General features: G+C 37.8%; 1 protein-coding gene across 5 annotated transcripts in view; it reads right to left on the minus strand.

Annotated features, from left to right (window-relative positions):
• KIAA1958 (KIAA1958 ortholog) overlaps positions 1 to 21,897 on the minus strand; it is a 162,214-nt gene that overhangs the window by 87,627 nt on the left and 52,690 nt on the right. For all 5 annotated transcript variants that reach the window (XR_007146192.1, XR_007146191.1, XM_047829455.1 and 2 more), the window contains exon 2: positions 1,935 to 3,129. Coding sequence is in view for 3 of the 5 variants with exons in the window: in XM_047829455.1 (XP_047685411.1) it covers positions 1,935 to 3,105 (1,171 nt within the window). In the remaining 2 variants the exon portion in view is untranslated. The remainder of the gene's footprint in view (positions 1 to 1,934; positions 3,130 to 21,897) is intronic.

Consider the following 21,897-nt stretch of genomic DNA (forward strand, 5'->3'; position numbering starts at 1 on the left):
TACTTATATCCTATATGTATCAAGAGTCAGATTTCCTACCTAGTACAAATACTTCACCAGCCTAATAAAAATAACGTGTCTAAATTATGCCAGGATTAGCCAAAGACCATATTGTTATTAAATGATTGAAGTAAAACTTTTAAAAGTTCAATTAACACCATTAGTCATTAGGATAATGGAAATCAACACCATAATGAGATACTATTTCATGCATCTAGTAGGATGAATTTTTTTTAATGGAAAATAACAAGTACTGGTGAGCACATTAAGGAACAGGAACCTTTTAACATTGTTGGTGATTTTAAAATGGCGGAGGTACTTTGGAAAACAGTTTGGCAGTTCCTCAAAAAATTAAGCATAGAGTTATCATACACCCAGCAATTACACTTCTAGGTAGTTGCCCAAGTGAAATGAAATTATATGTCCACACAAAAACTTGTATATGAATGTTATTAACAGTATTACTCATGACAGCCCCAAAATAAAAACAACCTAAATGCCCACCAGCTGATGAATAGGAAAACAAAATAAGGTATATCCATATAATGAAGTACTATTTGGTAATAAAAAGAAATCCTGATACATGCTACAACATAAATTAACATTTAAAAAAGTAGCTAATTGCAAGAAGGTAGTCACAAAAGGCCACACGATATGATTCCATTTACATGAAATGAGCACAAAAGACAAATCCATAGAGACATAAAGTAGATTAGTGGTTGATGGGTTGGGAGGAGGGAAAGAGAGACTGCTGATAAGTATGGGCTCCTTTCTGGGGTGATGACAGGGTTTTGAATTATATAGTGGTAATGGCTGCACAACTCTGTAAATATACCTGAAGCCACTGGACTGTATACTTTAAAAGAGTATATTTTATGGTATGTGAATTATATCTTGATAAAGCTGTTACTTTAAAAAGAAGGAAAAATGAATAAACTGAAAAGCCTAATTCTTAGTCAGGATATGAATATTTTCATTGTGTATTTTATTAATAACACCAGGGCTATCGCAGGAAAATCATAAATTGGGTAAAGGCACAGGTACCACAGGATTCTAGGAGACTTTTCCGAAAATACAGGACTTCCTTGAGAGGAATTAAAATGAAACCAAAATGTGCCACAAATTTCTGCTTTCTCTACTCTCTGTTCTACATATCTGTCATCCTTATCCATGTTTCTACTTCTGGCCTATTAGATTTGAATAATGGATCCAAACACGCGACACTCAAGCCCCCTTTATATAATAATATCCCAGATTAAATAAGAACTGAACATGAGAATTACAGAATATCAGAATATCAGAATAACAGATAGAGACCTCATATGATTATATCCCTCCCCTCTCATCCGCTGAGTTAGGCCCATGTATTCCAGGAATGCAAGTTATTTTAAATTATGAGATAAAAGATAAAATATTTCTTCTAGAATTATTTATTGCTTTTTAAAAACCTTGTTCTAAACTGCCACACCAACTAAAATGAATAGAAATGCCAAGATGGTTCAGACAAATAATAAAGGAAAAGCGCCAGTTCTATTGTCATTATTTGTCTAACCCAACATCATTTTTGGCTTCAAACAGCAATCAAATACTTTGATACTGATAGGAGACAAATTTTTTTTCAAAGATAACTCTGCTATATAAAGTTCGGCTTAAGATCAGATACAAACCTTAAATCTAGCCATGCAATAGCAACAGCACAATCCTACAGCTGTCCTCTCAGCCCTGAGGTACACTGACTGGATGGATGGCCTTAATTCAGATGAATTTCCTTTAGAGTAACACCTGGATGTCATATATTTCATTATTTCTATCTTTCTGAGAATAATAAAGGCCTGAATTCTAGCAAATTGAGCCAATGGTTTCATAAGTGTTGACGGCGCAGAATTCTCTGACGTACATGGATGAGGGACTCTCTGTCACCTCATGTGCCATACCTGGTATGCACTGTGCTGTGGCCTCAGTGGTTATGGTTGGAGCAACTGGGGGCTGCTGCTGACTGGAGCTCACTTCTGGCTCTGTGTTAACTGAGGGAGAAAGAGCTACCTCACAAGAGGAGACCTGGCTGGGCAGATGGGGCAGGAACTCTTCAGAAGCAATTTGGTCATCTTGTCCAGGCAGTTGCAGGGCAGACAAAGGGATGCTGATCTGTTTATTAGGATGGGAAGTGCTCACAGGCATCTGCATGGCCACCTGCTGGTTTGTGCCATGGGCACTGGGAGGTCCTCTGTTTGGTGAAGCCAGAGATACCCTGGCAGTCTTCTGGACGATCGGTCTGGACATCACAGAGGGGGATGCAGACACACCATGTGGGTCCAGCTCTGTGCTGATGGCAGATGTTACATGGGGAATCAGCTTAGCAGACCCTATACAAGAGGGACCAGCATGACTCTGAGGCTTGGGTTTTGCCATCTGTGTCAATGACAGGGCTGGTCCGTCTACCCCTCCAGTCAGCTCTGCATTCGCCACAATGTAATAATCCTCAGGAATCTCTTGTTTGATTTTCTTAATGATGACATCATTGCTGCATTCATCAACCATTTGAGCTTGGGAGCTGGAATGGAGAGAAGATGGAACTATTCCAGGCCTTTTTCGAGCAATGGTTTGAGGCCTTTGGGTTTGGGGTTCAAAGTCACTATCCTCATCTGTAACAGAAGACTCACAAACCATGTCAAACAGGGTGTTTTCATCTTCATATTCTTCAACAGCTTCATCCAGTTCAGAGGGCTCACTGCAATAAGAGAAGTCACAAGAGTCTCTGGTCCGATTACAGTCTAGCTTCGCTTTCACTGGTCTCCCAGGGTACCTTTCAACAGGGCTAGTTTGTGTCTCGGAGGGCACTCCGATTATACTGGGACTATCAGAGTTAAAACTTCTGTTATCCTGGAAACAGACCCTTTCTTGGGACCCAGCTCTGCAAGTAGCTGTCAATGGCCAGTGATAAGCATGGCCAGCACTACAGCCCCACATTGCTGTGAGGTTCCCATGGGAACCTTCTGAAAGCAAGTGTTTCAGGTTTGGAATGAGGCTGCAAATGGTCCCATGGCTGTGGGCCCAGCTGACCAATTTGGACAGATTCTCAGATGAGGTATGAAGGCAATCCTCCATGTTACAGGATCAGCAGTGTCTTTCCTAAAGGGAAATAATCAAAATAAGAAGCCATTATTACCCAAGATATTCCCGTATCTCCATCATTTCAATATCCTTGAACTATGATCATGTGTCATAAAAAAGAAATGCACTTCAAAACTTTATCTAGTTAATATTGCTGCACATGGGCAGGGACTGGAAGAGAATACAGGGAAAAGTAAAAAACAGTTGATGCCTTATGGCTGTGAAACAAGATTTTTGTCCGTTTCCTTCAATGTTATAATATCTACATAAAAAGTAATATCTGCATAAGAAAAAATGTGGGAAAGAAAAAAAAAACAAGCAATAAAAAAGAGGTGAGGTCTGTCATGGTACATTTTACTTCCAAAGTCACAAAAAGAGGCTTAGTCAGCCCCTTAAGAGTAAAATGTATGCATTATTTGTATTAACCAAGAAAATGCACTTCCAACTTTACACTCTGCCATCAGAAACTTCATTACTGAAGGCAGAACCAACAAAGGCTGAGATCCATTCTAGGATGAGTTACAGAAGGGAAGTCAATCCTCTGCTGGGCACCAGAAAGCAATGATGCAACTAAGAGTCCAAGGAAAGAATCAAGTGCTGAAGTGCAGAAGGAAAGTCTAATAGAGAAAGGAGAATGGACTGGGAGGAGAGCCACTAGAGTGCACCTGCTGGGATCTGGGTTGCAGGCAGTCTGTAGATCAGAAGCAAGGATGGGTGGGCCAGGTGCTGGGACTCTAACCAAATCTTAGAAACAGGCTTTCTGCCTCCTTGCTGTCTGAAATTCCTGAAATACTGCCTTTCATGTCACAATTTAGAGGTAAAAGATGGGTCTGGTGTGTTCCACCATCTGAGCCTCCTGGGCACCCTAGGATAACCAACTACCAAATAGGAATAAACTATTCTTTATTGGACAGACTTCAGAAAGAATCACTTATTATGAGTCCTTGGCTGGGTAAGAGTGAGGACAAGATGATGGGCAAGAAAAGTAAAATGGGGCACGTGGAGTCTGCATGTGATTAGAAAGGTCAAGTAAAAGGGAGATCCTGGGGAGAACTGGGATGAGGGGCGTGGAGAAGGAGGAACAAGGATCTTGATGTGTGGTTAGTCGGTCCTGTTCATCTGTAGCCGTGAGTTAACAAGTGGTGCCTCAGTGTAGGTGGGCTCTGCACTGAGGTACCAAGGTCTAACTATAATGTCAGGTGGTCATACAAAAAAGCACATTTGAATCTCTATGGCACCTCATCAGTAGAGTTAGGTAAAGTGAAACCTTTCACATGTTATGAGGCCTCTGTGATGTGGTCAGGACCACAGCCAACCTCTCAAACCTCATTTCCTACTACTATGGGATTTCCCCACATTTTTTATGGTCTCCTCTTTGCTAAAGTTTCTCACCCTCCACTAGGCCTCTAAAAATTTGTTCTTTGTCTTGATATGCAGCCCTCTTCTTTATTCATCTGGAAAATCCTTTCAAAACTGAACTTGAGACCACCTCCTGTTGAAGTCTTTCCAGAACTTCTTTCAGCCTCAAAAATGTATTCAAATTCTTTTCACTTGTGCATCTATCATCTCCTGAGTTATCTCTGTACTGTTATCATTGACATTCTTGTCTGTTTCCCAAACATGACTGAGAATTACTTGACGACAGGAACTATAATTTTGCATTCATCAATGAGGGCCTACTTGGGGATTAATACGATATGGTCCTGCTCTTGAGAATTTATAATCTACTGTTAATGATGAGTGAATGAATGAAGAATGAATGAATAAATATATAAATGCTGGCAGTGCCATCAACACTAACAAAGTGAACACATAAGACCCTCAAATAAAGGGGTGCCTGGGTGGCTCAGTCAGTTAAGCATATGACTCTTGATTTTGGCTCAGGTCATGATCTCACAGTTTGTGAGTTCAAGTCCTGTATCAGGCTTCTCACTACCTCTTTCTCTGCCCCTCCCTTCCTCAAGCTCTTTCTCTCTCTAAATAAATAAACATTTTAAAAAATCTTTTTTCAAAGACCCTCAAATAAGAAACAAGAAATCTCCTCCTATCACTTTATTGTAATCACTGAAGGGAACAGAGGATTTTCTTGCCAGTGGTATAACCAAACCACGGCTGTCTTGTGTACAGAAGACTAATACATGAGCAACCAGATTTTAAGAAGCAGCACAGTAAATGGAAAGAACAGTTATTGGCATAGGAGTTGGGAACTTCAATTCTAGTCCTGGAACCTGAGTCTGTGGCCTCAAACAAATCATAGATTACCTCTAAGCTAAAATGTCAGGAGTATATGATCTTTATGTTCCCTTCATACTTTAGGAATTTAGGGACTTATTTTTATTTGTTTCATATAACTTTAAACTAAAAATGCAGAGAAAAGAGAAAGACTGCTACAATTAACACAATGAGCACTGAGTAATGTACAAAATTGCTGAATCACTATATTGTACACCTAACACTAATATAAAACTGCATTAACTATATTGAACTTAAAATTACAAAATTAAAAAAAAAGAAAGGGGCGCCTGGGTGGCTCAGTTGGCTGAGCATCTGATTTTGGCTCAGGTCATGATCTCACGGTTCTTGAGTTCAAGTCCCGCACTGGGCTTGCTGCTATCAGCATGGAGCCTACTTTGGATCCTCTGTCCCCCTCTGTCTCTGCCCCTCCCCTGCTCACGCGCTCTCTCTCTCAAAAATAAACACACACACACACACACACACACACACACACACACACACATATAAAGCAAGAAGGCCTGACGTTTTTTATTTTTGTTTTTTAAGTTTCTTAATGTCTATATTTAATAGGAATAGGAATTGAAATAGGAATTGTCCCTTGAAATAGGAATTGTCATATAACACATTTCTGGGCAATAATGTGTTAAAAAAAAAAAAAAGCCACTGAGTGGGGTTTGGGAAAGCCTTCTGAAAAACAGACTTGTCCAGTTTTTGCCTTTTTTTCTTTTGCCCTTTGTCCTTCTCTTTCTTCCCGACTAGAACAAGGACATGATGGTTGGAGCTCCATATGGCAATAGAGGCCATAATGGGAGCATGAAATAAGAACTTAAAGATGGGAGAGAATAGCCAGAAGGAGGTTGGGTCCCTGTTGACATCATAAAGCCATGACATCAACTCTGGACTATCTAGGACTCTTTATTACATAAGGAAAGATGAGCCCCTTACCTTGCTTAAGCCACTGTTGTTGGAGTATTTAATTACATACAGCTGAACTCAACTACTACCTGACACACAAAAAATAACATTCATCTCTGGTTTTTGGAACCTCAGAGCAGAATCCTTCAATTTCTCTGCACCATGCCCCAGTACAATTGTTTCTCAGACTGGACTCCACAAATAAATTCTTGGGAAGTCTATAATTCTATTCCAAAATGTTTTATTTTGATTCTATAAAAATATGATTATTTTAAGCATATCATGAGTCATCTAAATAATCACATTACATCCAAGTATTGCCTTTGCATCTATACTCACATTATTGTCCATAATCACCTAAAGTGACATGACTCAACTTCCAATTTGTTGGGAAACCCATTCATGCTGTTTCCTTTTTAGCAGATATAAATACAAAACTTCTCTTTTGCATTAATTTTCAGATGAAAGGCAATCATGATTTGACGTCATGAAAATGGCATATGTGATGGTGAAGCAATATACCACTTTAAGTGTCACAGGGTAATGAGAAAATAAAAAGGAGTTGAAATAAATATATATGTTCATAGAAAGAAAATAACATACATTAGGCACAATATTTGACTAAGGACGTTGTAACAGTTCAAACAGATAAAAATGTGACAGAATCCAAACATAAAATTGTATAAGCATGTAGAACTCCAAAGAACTTACTGTATAAGTAAAAGCTACAGTAGTAAAATAAGTACCTTTACTGAAGGTCCCACAAGCCGGAAAAAAAATTATAATAAAAGACAAAGTAGATAAAATTTCAAATTTTGTTAAAAGCTTATCCACTTAATTCTATAATAATAACCAACCTTTAAGAATCAATAGACAGTAATCAGAAGTCACTTTTATTACATTCTGAAATTCACTAGCAATCTTATGAAGAGGCTCTTAAACTTTTCTTGAGTATGATAAAGTGAAAATATTTTTCCAGTATCACTATTAATATATTTCAGCCAGGCAACCAATGTTAACCAATACAGTTATAAGAGAGCATAATTAGCTGATATTTAGGGTAATTAAATGGATTGAGTCCAAGCTGCCAAGGAATAACTATCAATATGCTGCAATATATTCTAAATTTAATAAAAATAGAATCAATAAGACAATTAGGGTATTTCCAAGGTGCTAAAAATAAATCCTTTCAAGAACCTACTGGTTTCCTTCAACAGTCTGATGATAAGCTCTATGCTGAAAAACAATGCTTTTTCTACATTTTCAAGAATTAAAAATAACTTCAGACAGTATTTTCCCATATTCATATGGGCTATGATTGGATTAGGCACACGGATTAGGAGTTATCACGTGACACTTGATTAAAAACAAACTCAAAGAGCCCTGACTAGCAGAGTTTAGGTTAAGTATGAGATCTAGTTACCCTAAATTTGCAAACAAAGCTATAAAGTTATTATCAACACTTTATATGTTAACTTAGGGAAGCAAACATTCTATGTATTAGGATTCATACTATTAAAGCCAAATCAGAAACCCATTAAATATAGAGTCAGACATTCTACTATTAAATCCAACACCAATCATTAAGGTTTCAGTAATATGAAACTAATTATTATTACAGCTAATACTTATTGGACATTATTAATTTCCAGGCACTATTCTAAGACTTGACATACCAATATCCTAACTATAGTAATACTCCTAATAAATTAACTAAATTATTACCCTCACTTTATGAATAAGTAAACTAAGTCACTTGAACAAAGTAGTGGTAGAGCCAAAGTTTGAACCTTTGTCTTTCTCCAGAGCCTATGCTCTTAAAATTAACATACTACACTGCTTCTGATATAAAAGTAGAAAGATATTGTCTCCAATCTGGTTTCCTATCACATTAATGTTAATTTGAGTTTATGTTGGTTTTATAGTTTAACTTTGGTTGAATTTGTGTGATTATTTTGGTTTACAGCTGTCTCAGAACTATAAGCATAAATTTTATGTTTATACATATTTAAATAACATTATGACAAAAATGACTTAAGGCAGCACTGGGCTAAGGACAGTCCATGAAAATGTTTTTCTTTCACAAGTTTGAGAAAAACTTCTTACAGGCAAAAAAAAGGGGGGGGGGTATGAAAAGATTATGTCATTCTTAGAAAACCTGACAAAGTACCAATGAATACCAGCCAAATACCAGTGAATGTCTAGTTGGCTTTCACCTCACTTCAGTTCCAACAATCTGCCCACAGCCATTATAGTCTCTCTCTTTATAAGATTCTGAACCTGGGGCGCCTGGGTGGCTCAGTCAGTTAAGCGTCCGACTTCGGCTCAGGTCATGATCTCACCATCTGTGAGTTCAAGCCCCGCATCAGGCTCTGTGCTGACAGCTCAGAGCCTGGAGCCTGCCTTGGATTCTGTGTCTCCCTCTCTCTCTGACTCTCCCCTGTTCATGCTCCATCTCTCTCTGTCTCAAAAATAAACATTAAAAAAAATTTTTTTTATAAGATTCTGAACCTTTCAAAGGATTTAGTGTGGTGTTGTTGGAATGCCACTAAATGTCAATTGCTGATAGATGATAAAATTGACACAAGAAAAAACAGAAAATCTTGGTAGTCATATATCTATAAAAGAAGTTGATGCTAAAAAAAATCCTCTCCAAAAAAAATATTTCACTGATAAATTCTATCACCATTCAAGGAAGAAATAATACCAAAATGATGCAAATATTTTCAAAAAATAGGAGAAGGGAGCACTACCCAACTTGTCTGAGGAAAACAACATAACCCTAATAACAAAAACCTGAGAAAGGTACTGCAATAAAGAAAATTACAGACAAACATCCTTATTTTATACAAAAAAAAAAAAAGCTTACAAAACATTACCGAAATGAATCTAACAACATATAAAATGGGTAATAATACATCATGACCAAGTAAGACTTATCCTAGGAATGCAAGGTTGGCTGAACATTCAAAACTCCACCAATATAATTCAACATATTAACAGTCCACAGAAGAAAAAAATCCACATGATCATCTCAAAAGATGCAAAGCACATGACAAAATTAAATATTCATTTACAATTAAAAATGCTTAGGGACACCTGGGTGGCTCAGCCAGTTGAGTGTCTTGATTTCAGCTCAGGTCATGATCCCAGGGTTCTGGATTCAAGCCCCATGTTAAGCTCTGCGCTGAGCATAGAGCCTGCTTAAGATTCTCTCTCTCTTCCTCTGCCCCTCTCCCCCACTCACACTCTCTCTCTCCCAAAAAAAACAAAAAAACAAAAAAAAACCCCACCAAAAACAAAACAAAAAAACCCTGAAACATCTCTTAGTAAGCTAATATTAGTAGGAATTTCCTCAAACTCATAAAGGATAGCTGTAAAAAATCTACAGCTAATATTAAACTTAATATAAAAGGCTGAATCATCTTCTCCCAAGATCAGTATTCTGAATGCTCACTTTCATCACTTATTCAATATCATACTAGAGGTCAGTGCCACTGAAATAATGCAATAAAAAGAAATAAAAGGTAGAAAAATTAGAACAGAAATAAAACTGTTTTACATGTAGATGATACTGTTTACGTAGAAAATTCCAGAGAATTCATGAAACTGCTAGAACTCATAAATGAATTTATTAGCAAAGTAGTAAGATAGAAGATTAATAGTTTTAAAAATCAATTATTTTCTACATACTAACAACAAAATATTAGAAAATTAAATTTTTAAAAATTCTATTTATGGTAGTGCCAAAAGTATTAAATACCTAGGAATAAATCTAACAAAAGATGTCCAAGACTTCTATAACTAAAAACAACAAAACACTGATTAGAGAAATTAAATGTGACATAAATACAGATAAATACTATATTTGTGGATTGAAAGATTCAATATTGTTAGGTTGGTATTATTATCAACTGATATATCTATTCAATGCAATTCCAATCAACATTCCAGTTGGCTTTTTTAGAAGAAACAGAAAAGAATAGACACATACATCAATGGAACAGAATGGGTGCTCAGAAACAGACCCACACATATTTGGTTAATTGATTTTCAACAAAGGCAAAGGCAATTCAATAGGAGAAGAAAAAATTTTCAAAATACAATGCTAAATCAATTAGACAGCCATTAAAAACAAAAACAAAACAAAACCTTCAGTTAAATCACACATAAAAATTAACTCAAAATGGGAGCCCCCACGTGGCTAAGTTGATTAAGCATCAGACTTCAGCTCAGGTCATGATCTTGCGGTTTGTGGGTTCATGCCCCACGTCTGGCTCTGTGCTGACGGCTCAGAGCCTGAAGCCTGCTTCAGATTCTGTGTCTCCCTCTCTCTCTGCCCCTCCCCCATTCACACTCTGGCTCTCTCTCTCTCAAAAATAAATCTAAAAAGTTAACTCAAAATGGACCTTAAACCCAATCTGAAACCTACAACTAAAAAAATTCCAGAAGAATTTTTTTAGTATCTGTGACCTTGGGGTAGGCACAGGTTTGTTAGGTTGCAAAAAGAAAGAGCCATAAAAAATTTGATAAACTGGACTCCAATTGCTAATGGAATATAAATAATCCAGGGATGAAGAAGGTATCCATCAAAATTAAACACACTCAACATTGCTACCTTCTTTCAGGAGATCCCCTATGTAATTTTCATTGCTATCTAAGGAAATGTGGGTATGGTCTAAAAAGCACTGATGATGTCTCAACTAACAGACCAGTGATGAACAAAGCTAGAAACAAAAGAAAAAACAAAACATGGGAAGTATAGCTCCTTTAAAAAGCCAGAGACAAGGTTTCTATGTTTTTCTTACTGAGAATGACATATACTTTCTATTTTATTATTCCATTAACTACAACTCTTAGAATCTAAAGAGTAGATCATACAATCCTAATTTCCCCATATTTTCTTTTTTTTTTTTTTTAATTTTTTTTTTCAACGTTTATTTACTTTTGGGACAGAGAGAGACAGAGCATGAACGGGGGAGGGGCAGAGAGAGAGGGAGACACAGAATCGGAAACAGGCTCCAGGCTCTGAGCCATCAGCCCAGAGCCTGACGCGGGGCTCGAACTCACGGACCGCGAGATCGTGACCTGGCTGAAGTCGGACGCTTAACCGACTGCGCCACCCAGGCGCCCCTAATTTCCCCATATTTTCATTAAAGGATGCAATTTATTACATATGCTACATATAGAAAATATTCGAACAACTGGAATTTTACCAAAAAAAGTCTGAAGAAAAAAGTTTCAACATTAATGCATAATAATGTACACAAAGAAGATACTACTTTAAAAAAAAATGTTTTTAACGTTTATTTATTTTTGAGACAGAGAGAGGCACAGCATGAACGGGGGAGGGGCAGAGAGAGAGGGAGACACAGAATCGGAAGCAGACTCCAGGCTCCGAGCCATCAGCCCAGAGCCCGACGCGGGGCTCGAACTCGCGGACCACAAGATCGTGACCTGAGCTGAAGTCGGACGCTTAACCGACTGAGCCACCCAGGCACCCCAGAAGATACTACTTTTAAAACCACAGTGAAAGGACAGGGAAAGGATATTTATTCCTACTGAGGCCTGAAATGTGCTTTCCAAAATGTAAGACCCATCTATTATTTTTAAAAATGTATACGTAAGTTACATAAATTAGCACAAACATTAAAAGTGAGCTTACAGGGGCACCTGGGTGGCTCAGTGCGTTGGGCATCCAACTTTGGCTCTGGTCATGATCTCACAGTTTGTGGGTTCGAGCCCCACGTCAGGCTTTTCACTGACAGCCGCAAAGCATGCTTCAGATTCTCTTTCTCTCTCTCTCTGCCCCTCCCCTGCTTATGCTCTCTCTCTCAAAAATAAAGAAGCATTTTTTAAAAAGTGAGCTTACAAATATTTCAGGGGCGCCTGGGTGGCTCAGTGGGCTAAGTGTCCGACTTCGGCTCAGGTCATGATCTTGTGGTTTGTGGGTTCGAGCCCCGCGTCGAGCTCCGTGCTGACGGCTCAGAGCCTGGAGCCTGCTTTGGATTCTGTGTCTCCCTCTCTCTCTCCCCCTGCTCCAATCGCATTGTCTGTCCCTATCTCAAAAATAAACATTAAAAAATAAAAATAAAAATAAACAAGAAACCAAATAAATAATTCAGATTATATGATATTTGCTTTTACTTTAATACAGTTATTAATTTTCAAATGTTATAAGTACCATGCAATCTATGATGTAATTTTGGGGAACAGACAAATCTAAAAGATACTTCGCACCTAGTAAATTAAAAAATCATAATATAAAAAAGTTTTAATTCTATACCATGAATATATAACATGTATTTCATTTATATTTCAATTCAGTAAACATCTATTAAGTACATATTACATGCTAAATACTGTGTTATAGACTGATTTGTGCCACCCCACCCGCCGTAAAGATATGTTTTAGTCCTAAATCCCAGTACCTCAGAATGTGACCATAAGATAACTTATAGGGGCGCCTAGGTTGCCCAGTTGGTTAAGTATATGACACTTGATTTTGGTTCAAGTCATAATTTCACTGTTCATGAGTTCAAGCCCCACATCGTGCTCTGCACTGACAGCATGGAGCCTGCTTGGGATTCTCTCTCCCTCTCTCTGTGCCCCTCCCCATCTCTCTCTCTCTCTCAAAATAAAATATTAAAAAAAAATAACCTATAATTGCAGATGTAATTGGTTAAGTTTTCATGAAGTCATACAGATGTAAACGGGGTCCCTAATCCATTATGACTGGTGTCCTTATAAGGAGACAGCCACATGAAGACAGGCACAGGGAGAAAGCCATGTGACAGCACAGATTAGAGTTATGCAGCTGCAAGCCAAGGAACACCAAAGGTTGACAGCAAACTACTAGAAGCTAGGAAGAGGAAGGAAAGATTACCCTATAGGTTTCAAAAGGAACATGATTTTGCCAACACCTTGATTTAGGACTTCTAGACTGAACTATGAAACAATACATTTTTGTTGTTGTTGTTGTTTTAAAGTGTATTTATTTTGAGAAAGTGAGAGAGTGCAAGCTCAGCCTGACATGGGCTCGATCTCACCATGGCAAGATCACGACCTGAGCCAATATTGAGTCAGATGCTTAACCGAATGAGTCACCCAGACACCCCTCATTTTTGTTGTTTTAAGCCATTCACTTGTGGTACTTGTTGGGCAGTCCTAGGAAACCTAATACACACTGTGTAAGACATTCCAAAAATAAAGAGAAATAAGACCAAAGTTCTTGACTCCAAGAAACTGAGAGTTGACTAGTACGTAAGTCAAGTAATTGAATGTGGTACAACAGAAGTTCCATATATGGGGATAATGGCTAATTCTACTCTGGGGTGGGGAGTATGTCTGAAAAAGTAGGGAAGGGCTAGATCATGATGGTCTTCTAGATCATGTACAAGACTTGACTTTATTATAGAGATAATTTAAAACGTATTACATGGTTGTAAGTAATGAAGTGACTTTAGAATCATAATTCTGATTATAGTTGAAGAGATCAAGACTGCAAGGCAGGAATCCCGTCAGGAAAGATAATGCAGCAATTCAGGTAAGATATAGTGGTAACCTGCCTTGGATAGTAGCAGAAGGATGGAAAGAAGGGGACATACTTGAAAATCGAGTAGGAGGTAGAAGATGAAAGATTGGATAAGGGTAGTGAGAGGAAGAAAGAAGTTATAGATTCTGACTTGGCCACTGAGAAAAGGTTTGATTTTTGTTATGTTACTTTGAGGTGCTTTTAAAACACCCAAAAGGAGGTATCAAATAGTTGGACATATAGATGAGCATAAAGAGACTGATAAAAGAAATGATTTAAGGAAACAATCAGCAAAACTAAAGGCAGCCAATGGAATGGGAGAAGATATTTGCAAATGACATGTCAGATAAAGGGCTAGTATCCAAAAACTATAAAGAACTTCTCAAACTCAACACATTTAAAACAAATGAACAAACAGTGAAGAAATGGGCAAAAGACATGAATAGACACTTTTCCAAAGAAGACATCCAGATGGCTAACAGGCACATGAAAAAATGCTCAACATCTCTCATCATCAGAGAAATACAAATCAAAACCACAATGAGATACAACCTCAAACCAGTCAGAATGGCGAAAATTAACAACTCAGGCAATGACAGATGCTAGCGAGGATGTGGAAAAAGAGGAACCCTTCTGCACTGGTGGTGGGAATGCAAACTGGTGCAGCCACTCTGGAAAACAGTACTGAGGTTCCTCAAAAAATAGAGTCACCCTAAAATCCAACAATTGCACTGCTAGGTTATTTATCCAAAGGATGCAGATGTGCTGTTTCAAAGGGGCACATGCACCCCAATGGTTATAGCAGTGCTAGCGACAATAGTCAAAGTATGGAAAGAGCCCAAATGTCCATGGACAGATGAATGGATAAAGAAGATGTGATATATATATATATATATATATATATATATATATATATATATGATAGAGTATCACCAAGCAATCAAAAAGAATGAAATCTTGCCATCTGCAACAACGTGGATGGAACTAGAGTGTATTACACTAAGCAAAATTAGTCAGAGGAAGAGAAATATCATATGATTTCATTCATACGTGGAATTTAAGATACAGAACAAGTGAACAGAAGGGAAGGGAAGCAAAAATAATATAAAAAAAGGGAGGAGGACAAAACATAAGAGACTCTGAAATACAGAGAACAAACTGAGGGTTGCTGGAGGGGTTGTGGGTGGAGGGATGAGCTAAATGGGCAAAGGGCATTAAGGAGGACACTTGTTGGGATAAGCATTGGGTTTTATATGTAGGGGATGAATCACTGGATTCTATTCCTGAAATCATTATTGCACTATATGCTAACTAACTTGGATATAAATTTTAAAAATTGAAAGAAAGAAAGAAAGAAAGAAAGAAAGAAAGAAAGAAAGAAAGAAAGAAAGAAAACTGCAAATACAAAACAGCTATGAACATTTCTGCACAATCATAGAAAATAAAAACTGAATATACAAAATAACACTAACAATAGCTCCATGAACTCTGAGCTCAAAGAGTTTGAGATTATTTAGGGATTTACTCAAAGCTGGATGGGGGTTACTGGGGGGAAGAAAGAGGCATATTACCTAGCCAATTCATGGCTAACCTTCCTGTATCTCAGCAGTGACAATTTTCTCCCTATGTTTTTATTTCTTTGAACATTTATATAAGAAATTAAGATGAAAGGGAATGAAAGGTTATGAACTTAAACTGTGATTGCACAGACACCATTTGGCAAGTGTCAATGTTCAGGTTACCTGAGAGATGAGACTTGGTAAATCAAAACAAGATTTATAGGAGGATGGCTACAGAAGGAAATCAGGTCAATCAGGCAGAAAACAGAGTATCAGCAACATTCTCCATGACTGATAGAGTTAAAAGCTTTTGAGTCTCCCAAAAGGGCCTCACTGGTAGAGTTACAGATAAGTCTGATAAGATGAGGGTCACATGAAACTTTCTACAAACTCAACTGCTTTCCCCCAAGCCCTATCTTAATATGCGTAAAACTGAAGAAGTTCTGTATACAGACTATCCTGGATGTGTATGAGGGACCACTTCCATGTAAGATGGGACAGTACATGGGACTCTGCTGCCAGACAGACAAAACTTAAATCCTAACTCTGCCGTTTGCTGTGACCTTGGGCAAGTTACTTTACCTCTCTGTACCTTAGTTTGCTAATCTGTAAAATTATGCTAAGAATAATCCCAACATCATAGTGTTACTGTAAGGATTAAATTAATTCATACCGTAAAATGCCTAGAATAATCACCTGATCATTGTTCACCTAAAATCAGACTCTTTTCCCCATTTCGATGGTCTACAATATAACACACAATTTGGCATGGTACCCTTGTGAAGGCATGAGACCCAGAGAGCACACAGTGGTATACTCAGTCAAGAATAAGGTCTTCATTTAACTTTCTCAGACACCTTAGAATAACAAAGATTCATCAAAGTACCCACTAAATTTAGAGCAGCATAACAGAACAAGGCTTAGCTACCCAGACATCCCTAGGAATCATGCAAATAGGCCTTAGAGCAGCCATAGGACCTATTGTGCAGCCACCTTGAAACTTTGGTCCCAGAATTTCTTTTAAGAGAAATCATATGGTATTTTCAGTGGCATCCTTTCTTTCAACAAATACTGAATGACATTAAGGCCACTAAGCACTAGAATACTGTCATGAACAAGATAGCCATGATCTGTGCCTATGTGGAACTGAAGGAGGCAGGTGGGATGGGAGAAACAGCTAATTACACAAGAAATCATTCTGTTGAAATTTTGACAAAAATTCTGCAAAAAACAATCCACTGAATGCTAAGAGAGCATAAAACTAGAGAGACTTGTTCTATTCTGGGGGATCAGAGAAAGCCTCTGAGAAAGTAGTATTTAAGCTAAGAGCTGAAGTGCTCGCTTCGGCAGCACATATACTAAGCTAAGAGCTGAAAAATTAGTAAGAATTCACAGATGGAAGGAGGAAAGGGCAGAAGGAGAGAAGAAACTTCCAAGTAGAAGAAAAAGTACAAGCAAAGGGCCTCAGAAAGGTTCTGAAATTCCATTATATACTCACCCTGAGCAACTATTATGAAACATTCTAGCACTCCACACAGAGGTCAGGATAAAAGATGAAACTTTCCAAAGTACTACTTGCCTTATCCATCCCACCATAGTTCACCTACGCTCTCCTAACAAATGCTGCTCACCATCTCTTTGAGAGACTGATCCAGTAGAAATCACGTTTATGTCATGCAAGCTAATTATGCATTTGCCAGAAAAAATTTCATTAAAAAAATTTTTTTTATATATGAAATTTATTGACAAATTGGTTTCCATACAACACCCAGTGCTCATCCCAAAAGGTGCCCTCCTCAATACCCATCACCCACCCTCTCCTCCCTCCCACCCCCCATCAATCCTCAGTTTGTTCTCAGTTTTGTTTTTTTTTTCAACGTTTATTTATTTTTGGGACAGAGAGAGACAGAGCATGAACGGGGGAGGGGCAGAGAGAGAGGCAGACACAGAATCGGAAACAGGCTCCAGGCTCCGAGCCATCAGCCCAGAGCCTGACGCGGGGCTCGAACTCCCGGACCGCGAGATCGTGACCTAGCTGAAGTCGGACGCTTAACCGACTGCGCCACCCAGGCGCCCCATGTTCTCAGTTTTTAACAGTCTCTTATGCTTTGGCTCTCTCCCACTCTAACCTCTTTTTTTTTTTTTTCCTTCCCCTCCCCCATGGGTTCCTGTTAAGTTTCTCAGGATCCACATAAGAGTGAAACCATATGGTATCTGTCTTTCTCTGTATGGCTTATTTCACTTAGCATCACACTCTCCAGTTCCATCCACGTTGCTACAAAAGGCCATATTTCATTTAAAAAAATTTTTTTAACAAAATTTCTACTGTCATGGAAAGCAAACACCTAAATCTTACTGAATAATTTGATACTGATATTATATCAAAAATGCTTTCAAAATATTGATGCAACAAAATACCCATAAATACCTCAGAATTCTTAATAATTCCCAATTATTCATGTTTTAAATTTCTATAGTTTATACTGTGCAGAAGTTTGTAGTATATACTATTAGAAAAGGATTAAAATTAGTGGCATTCCATTCATACAAACTGTTCCATATGTGTTGCCTAGTAGTATTAATCAATCACATTCTTTTCTTTTTTTTAAATTTTTTTTAATCTTTATTTTTGAGAGAGACAGAGACAGAGTGTGAGTGGGTAAGGGGCAGAGAGAGAGGGGAGACAGAATCTGAAGCAGGCTCCAGGCTCTGAGCCATCAGCAAAGAGCCCGACACGGGGCTTGAACTCATGACCTCGCGAGATCACAACCTGAGCCAAAGTGGGACGTTTAAGTGACTGAGCCACTCAGGTGCCCCTCAATCACATTTTAAAGTGGTTTTCCCATCAATGAACATGATTTGACAGGTTGGTTCATAATTTACAGTCCACTCAAAGAAGTATAGTCAATGGAAAAACTGAAAATTCTATCTCAAAGTGAGTGATGTTAACATTCTTAGCTACCTTACAATTACATACCTTCATTTTCCTGATAGAATTTTCCAAGACTTGAGTAGCAGTGTCTTATAATGAAGACTGTATCCTAGATGCTGCTGGAAATACAGCCCCACCTCAGTAAATAAACTTAAGACAGGGTGATCCCAGATTTCAGAAAACCGTGCGGAAAATAAGCATGCCACTCCATTCTCCACTGGAACTGCTCTAACCAACATCACCAATAACCACATCAAGAACTTCCAACTGATACTCAAGTTCTTCTGTTGGCTTCTCAGCAGTTTAAACAGCTGTTCTCTGTCTCACTTGAAATTGTCTCTTTGCTTAGCTTCTAACATACTCTGCCATTTTTCAGTGTCCTTTGCTGGGGCTCATCTTTTTGACCTTTAAAACGAGAGTTTATCAGTGGTCCTGGCAGTCTGCTCATATGACTGTCTCGCTAGACGATGTTTTCAGCCATCCCTATGAATTTGGTTATCAGGTACATATCCTGACAATTAATATCCAAATTAATATCTTAACAAATGGCATGACCACCTCCTCAGCTGCTGAAGTCCAAATTCCTGCAGGAATCTACAGGGCAGGTTCAATTCTAAAAATTCATCTCTGGCCACTGGTTTCCAAAATAACTAGGTTTTACAAAGCATCTTGTTTATACTATTGCTACACTTCTAAAGCTTGCAGAAAAAAATGAAACATTCAGACAGAGATGTACTTTATGCATAGTGGATAAACCTTAACATTTTAAACGTATTAGTAACTTTATAAACATGGATAACAATTATATAATTCTTACATATGGACATAATTATAGAATATATAAATTATTTTTTTTATCTTTACTGATTCTCAGTAAAAGGGAAGACAGGTCTTTCTTATTATTGTGAAACATCTGCTCCTGGGAATAAAATTTTGAAGCTACCAAGTATATATCATACTAATAGTCCTCCACTCTGACTCTCATTTTTAGGAATAAGCATGGTGAGTACTGCAAGTGGTATAACTGTTCCAGATGAGATGATGAGTCAGTGACATGGGTTAGGAATGTTAATAATCTAGTTTTGCTCATAAAATATTTTAGAAATCCTTAATAGATATCAAAATGGCTTAAATTTCAGAGTACTGGTAATAGGACTAAACTCTCTAATTTGGGGCCAGAACATTTGTTTTAGAAAACATACAAGAAGGAGGGAATGAGACTATTTCCCTAAAAGTGCAAAGGAATTAAAAAATTAATATAGTTATCCAGTTCTCTCAGCACCATTTGTTAAAGAGACTGTCTTTTTTCCATTGGATATTCTTTCCTGCTTTGTCAAAGATTAGTTGGTCATACTTTTGTGGGTCCAATTCTGGAGTCTCTATTCTATTCCATTGGTCTATGTGTCTGTTTTTGTGCCAATACCATGCTGTCTTGATGATTACAGCTTTGTAGTAGAGGCTAAAGTCTGGGATTGTGATGCCTCCCGCTTTGGTCTTCTTCACTACCACTTTGGCTATTCGGGGTCTTTTGTGGTTCCATACAAATTTTAGGATTGCTTGTTCTAGCTTCGAGAAGAATGCTGGTGCAATTTTGATTGGGATTGCATAGAATGTGTTTGTAGATTGCTTTGAGTAGTATTGACATTTTAGCAATATTTATTCTTCCAATCCATGAGCATGGAATGTTTTTCCATTTCTTTGTGTCTTCAATTTCCTTCATAAGCTTTCTATAGTTTTCAGCATACAGATCTTTTACATCTTTGGTTAGGTTTATTCCTAGTTATTTTATGATTCTTGGTGCAATTGTGAAAGGGATCAGTTTATTTGTCTTTCTGCTGCTTCATTATTCGTGTATAAGAATGCAACTGATTTCTGTACATTAATTTTGTATCCTGCGACTTTGCTGAATTCATGTATCAGTTCTAGCAGACTTTTGGTGGAGTCTATCAGGTTTTCCATGTATAAGATCATGTCATCTGCAAAAAGTGAAAGCTTGACTTCATCTTTGCCAATTTTGATGCCTTTGATTGCCTTTTGTTGTCTGACTGCTGATCCTAGAACTTCCAACACTATGTTAAACAACAGCAGTGAGAGTGGACATCCCTGTTGTTCCTGATCTCAGGAGGAAAGCTCTCAGTTTTTCCCCATTGAGGGCTTTTCATAAATGGGCTTTTCATAAATGGCTTTTATGATGTTTAAGTATGTTCCTTCTATCCCGACTTTCCCGAAGGTTTTTATTAAGAAAGAATGCTGTATTTTGTCAAATGCCTTTTCTGCATCGATTGACAAGATCATATGGTTCTTATCTTTTCTTTTATTAATGTGATGTATCACACTGATTGATCTGCAAATGTTGAACCTGCCCTGCAGCCCAGGAATGAATCCCACTTGATCATGGTGAATAATTCTCTTTATATGCTGTTGAATTCGATTTGCTAGTATCTTGTTGAGAATTTTTGCATCCATAATCATCAGGGATATTGGCCTGTAGTTCTCTTTTTTTGCTGGGTCTCTGTCTGTTTTGGGAATCAAAGTAATGCTGGCTTCATAGAATGAGTCTGGAAGTTTTCCTTCCCTTTCCATTTTTTGGGACAGCTCGAGAAGGATAGGTATTATCTCTGCCTTAAATGTCTGGTAGTATTCCCCAGGGAAACCATCTGGTCCTGGACTCTTATTTGTTGGGAGATTTTTGATAACTGATTCAATTTCTTCACTGGTTATGGGTCTGTTCAAGTTTTCTATTTCTTCCTGTTTGAGTTTTGGGAGCGTGTGGGTGCTTAGGAATTTGTCCATTTCTTCCAGGTTGTCCAGTTTGTTGGCATATAGTTTTTCATAGTATTCCCTGATAATTGCTCGTATTTCTGAGGGATTGGTTGTAATAATTCCATTTTCATTCATGATTTTATATATTTGGGTCATCTTCCCCCCCCCTTTTTTTTTGAGAAGCCTGGCTAGAGGTTTGTCAATTTTGTTTATTTTTTCAAAAACCCAACTCTTGGTTTCACTGATCCGCTCTACAGTTTTTTTTAGATTCTATATTGTTTATTTCTGCTCTGATCTTTATTATTTCTCTTCTTCTGCTGGGTTTGGGGTGTCTTTGCTGTTCTGCTTCTATTTCCTTTAGGTGTGCTGTTAGATTTCGTATTTGGGATTTTTCTTGTTTCTTGAGATAGGCCTGGATGGCAATGTATTTTCCTCTCGGGATGCCTTCCCTGCATCCCAAAGCATTTGGATTGTTGTATTTTCATTTTCATTTGTTTCCATATATTTTTTAATTTACGGAATTAATTTTAATTTTTTAATTATTTAATTTTTTTAATTTTAAATTTATGCCTGGCTGACCCATTCATTCTTTAGTAGGGTGTTCTTTAACCTCTATGCTTTTGGAGGTTTTCCAGAGTTTTTCCTGTGGCTGATTTCAAGTTTCATAGCATTGTGGTCTGAAAGTGTGCATGGTATGATCTCAATTCTTTTATACTTATTAAGGGCTGTTCTGTGACACAGTATGTGATCTATCTTGGAGAATGTTCCATGTGCACTCGAGAAGAAAGTATATTCTGTTGCTTTGGGATGCAGAGTTCTAAATATATGTCAGGTCCATCTGATCCAAT

Source organism: Prionailurus viverrinus, chromosome D4, assembly GCF_022837055.1.
Source record: "Prionailurus viverrinus isolate Anna chromosome D4, UM_Priviv_1.0, whole genome shotgun sequence".
Taxonomy (NCBI): domain Eukaryota; kingdom Metazoa; phylum Chordata; class Mammalia; order Carnivora; family Felidae; genus Prionailurus; species Prionailurus viverrinus.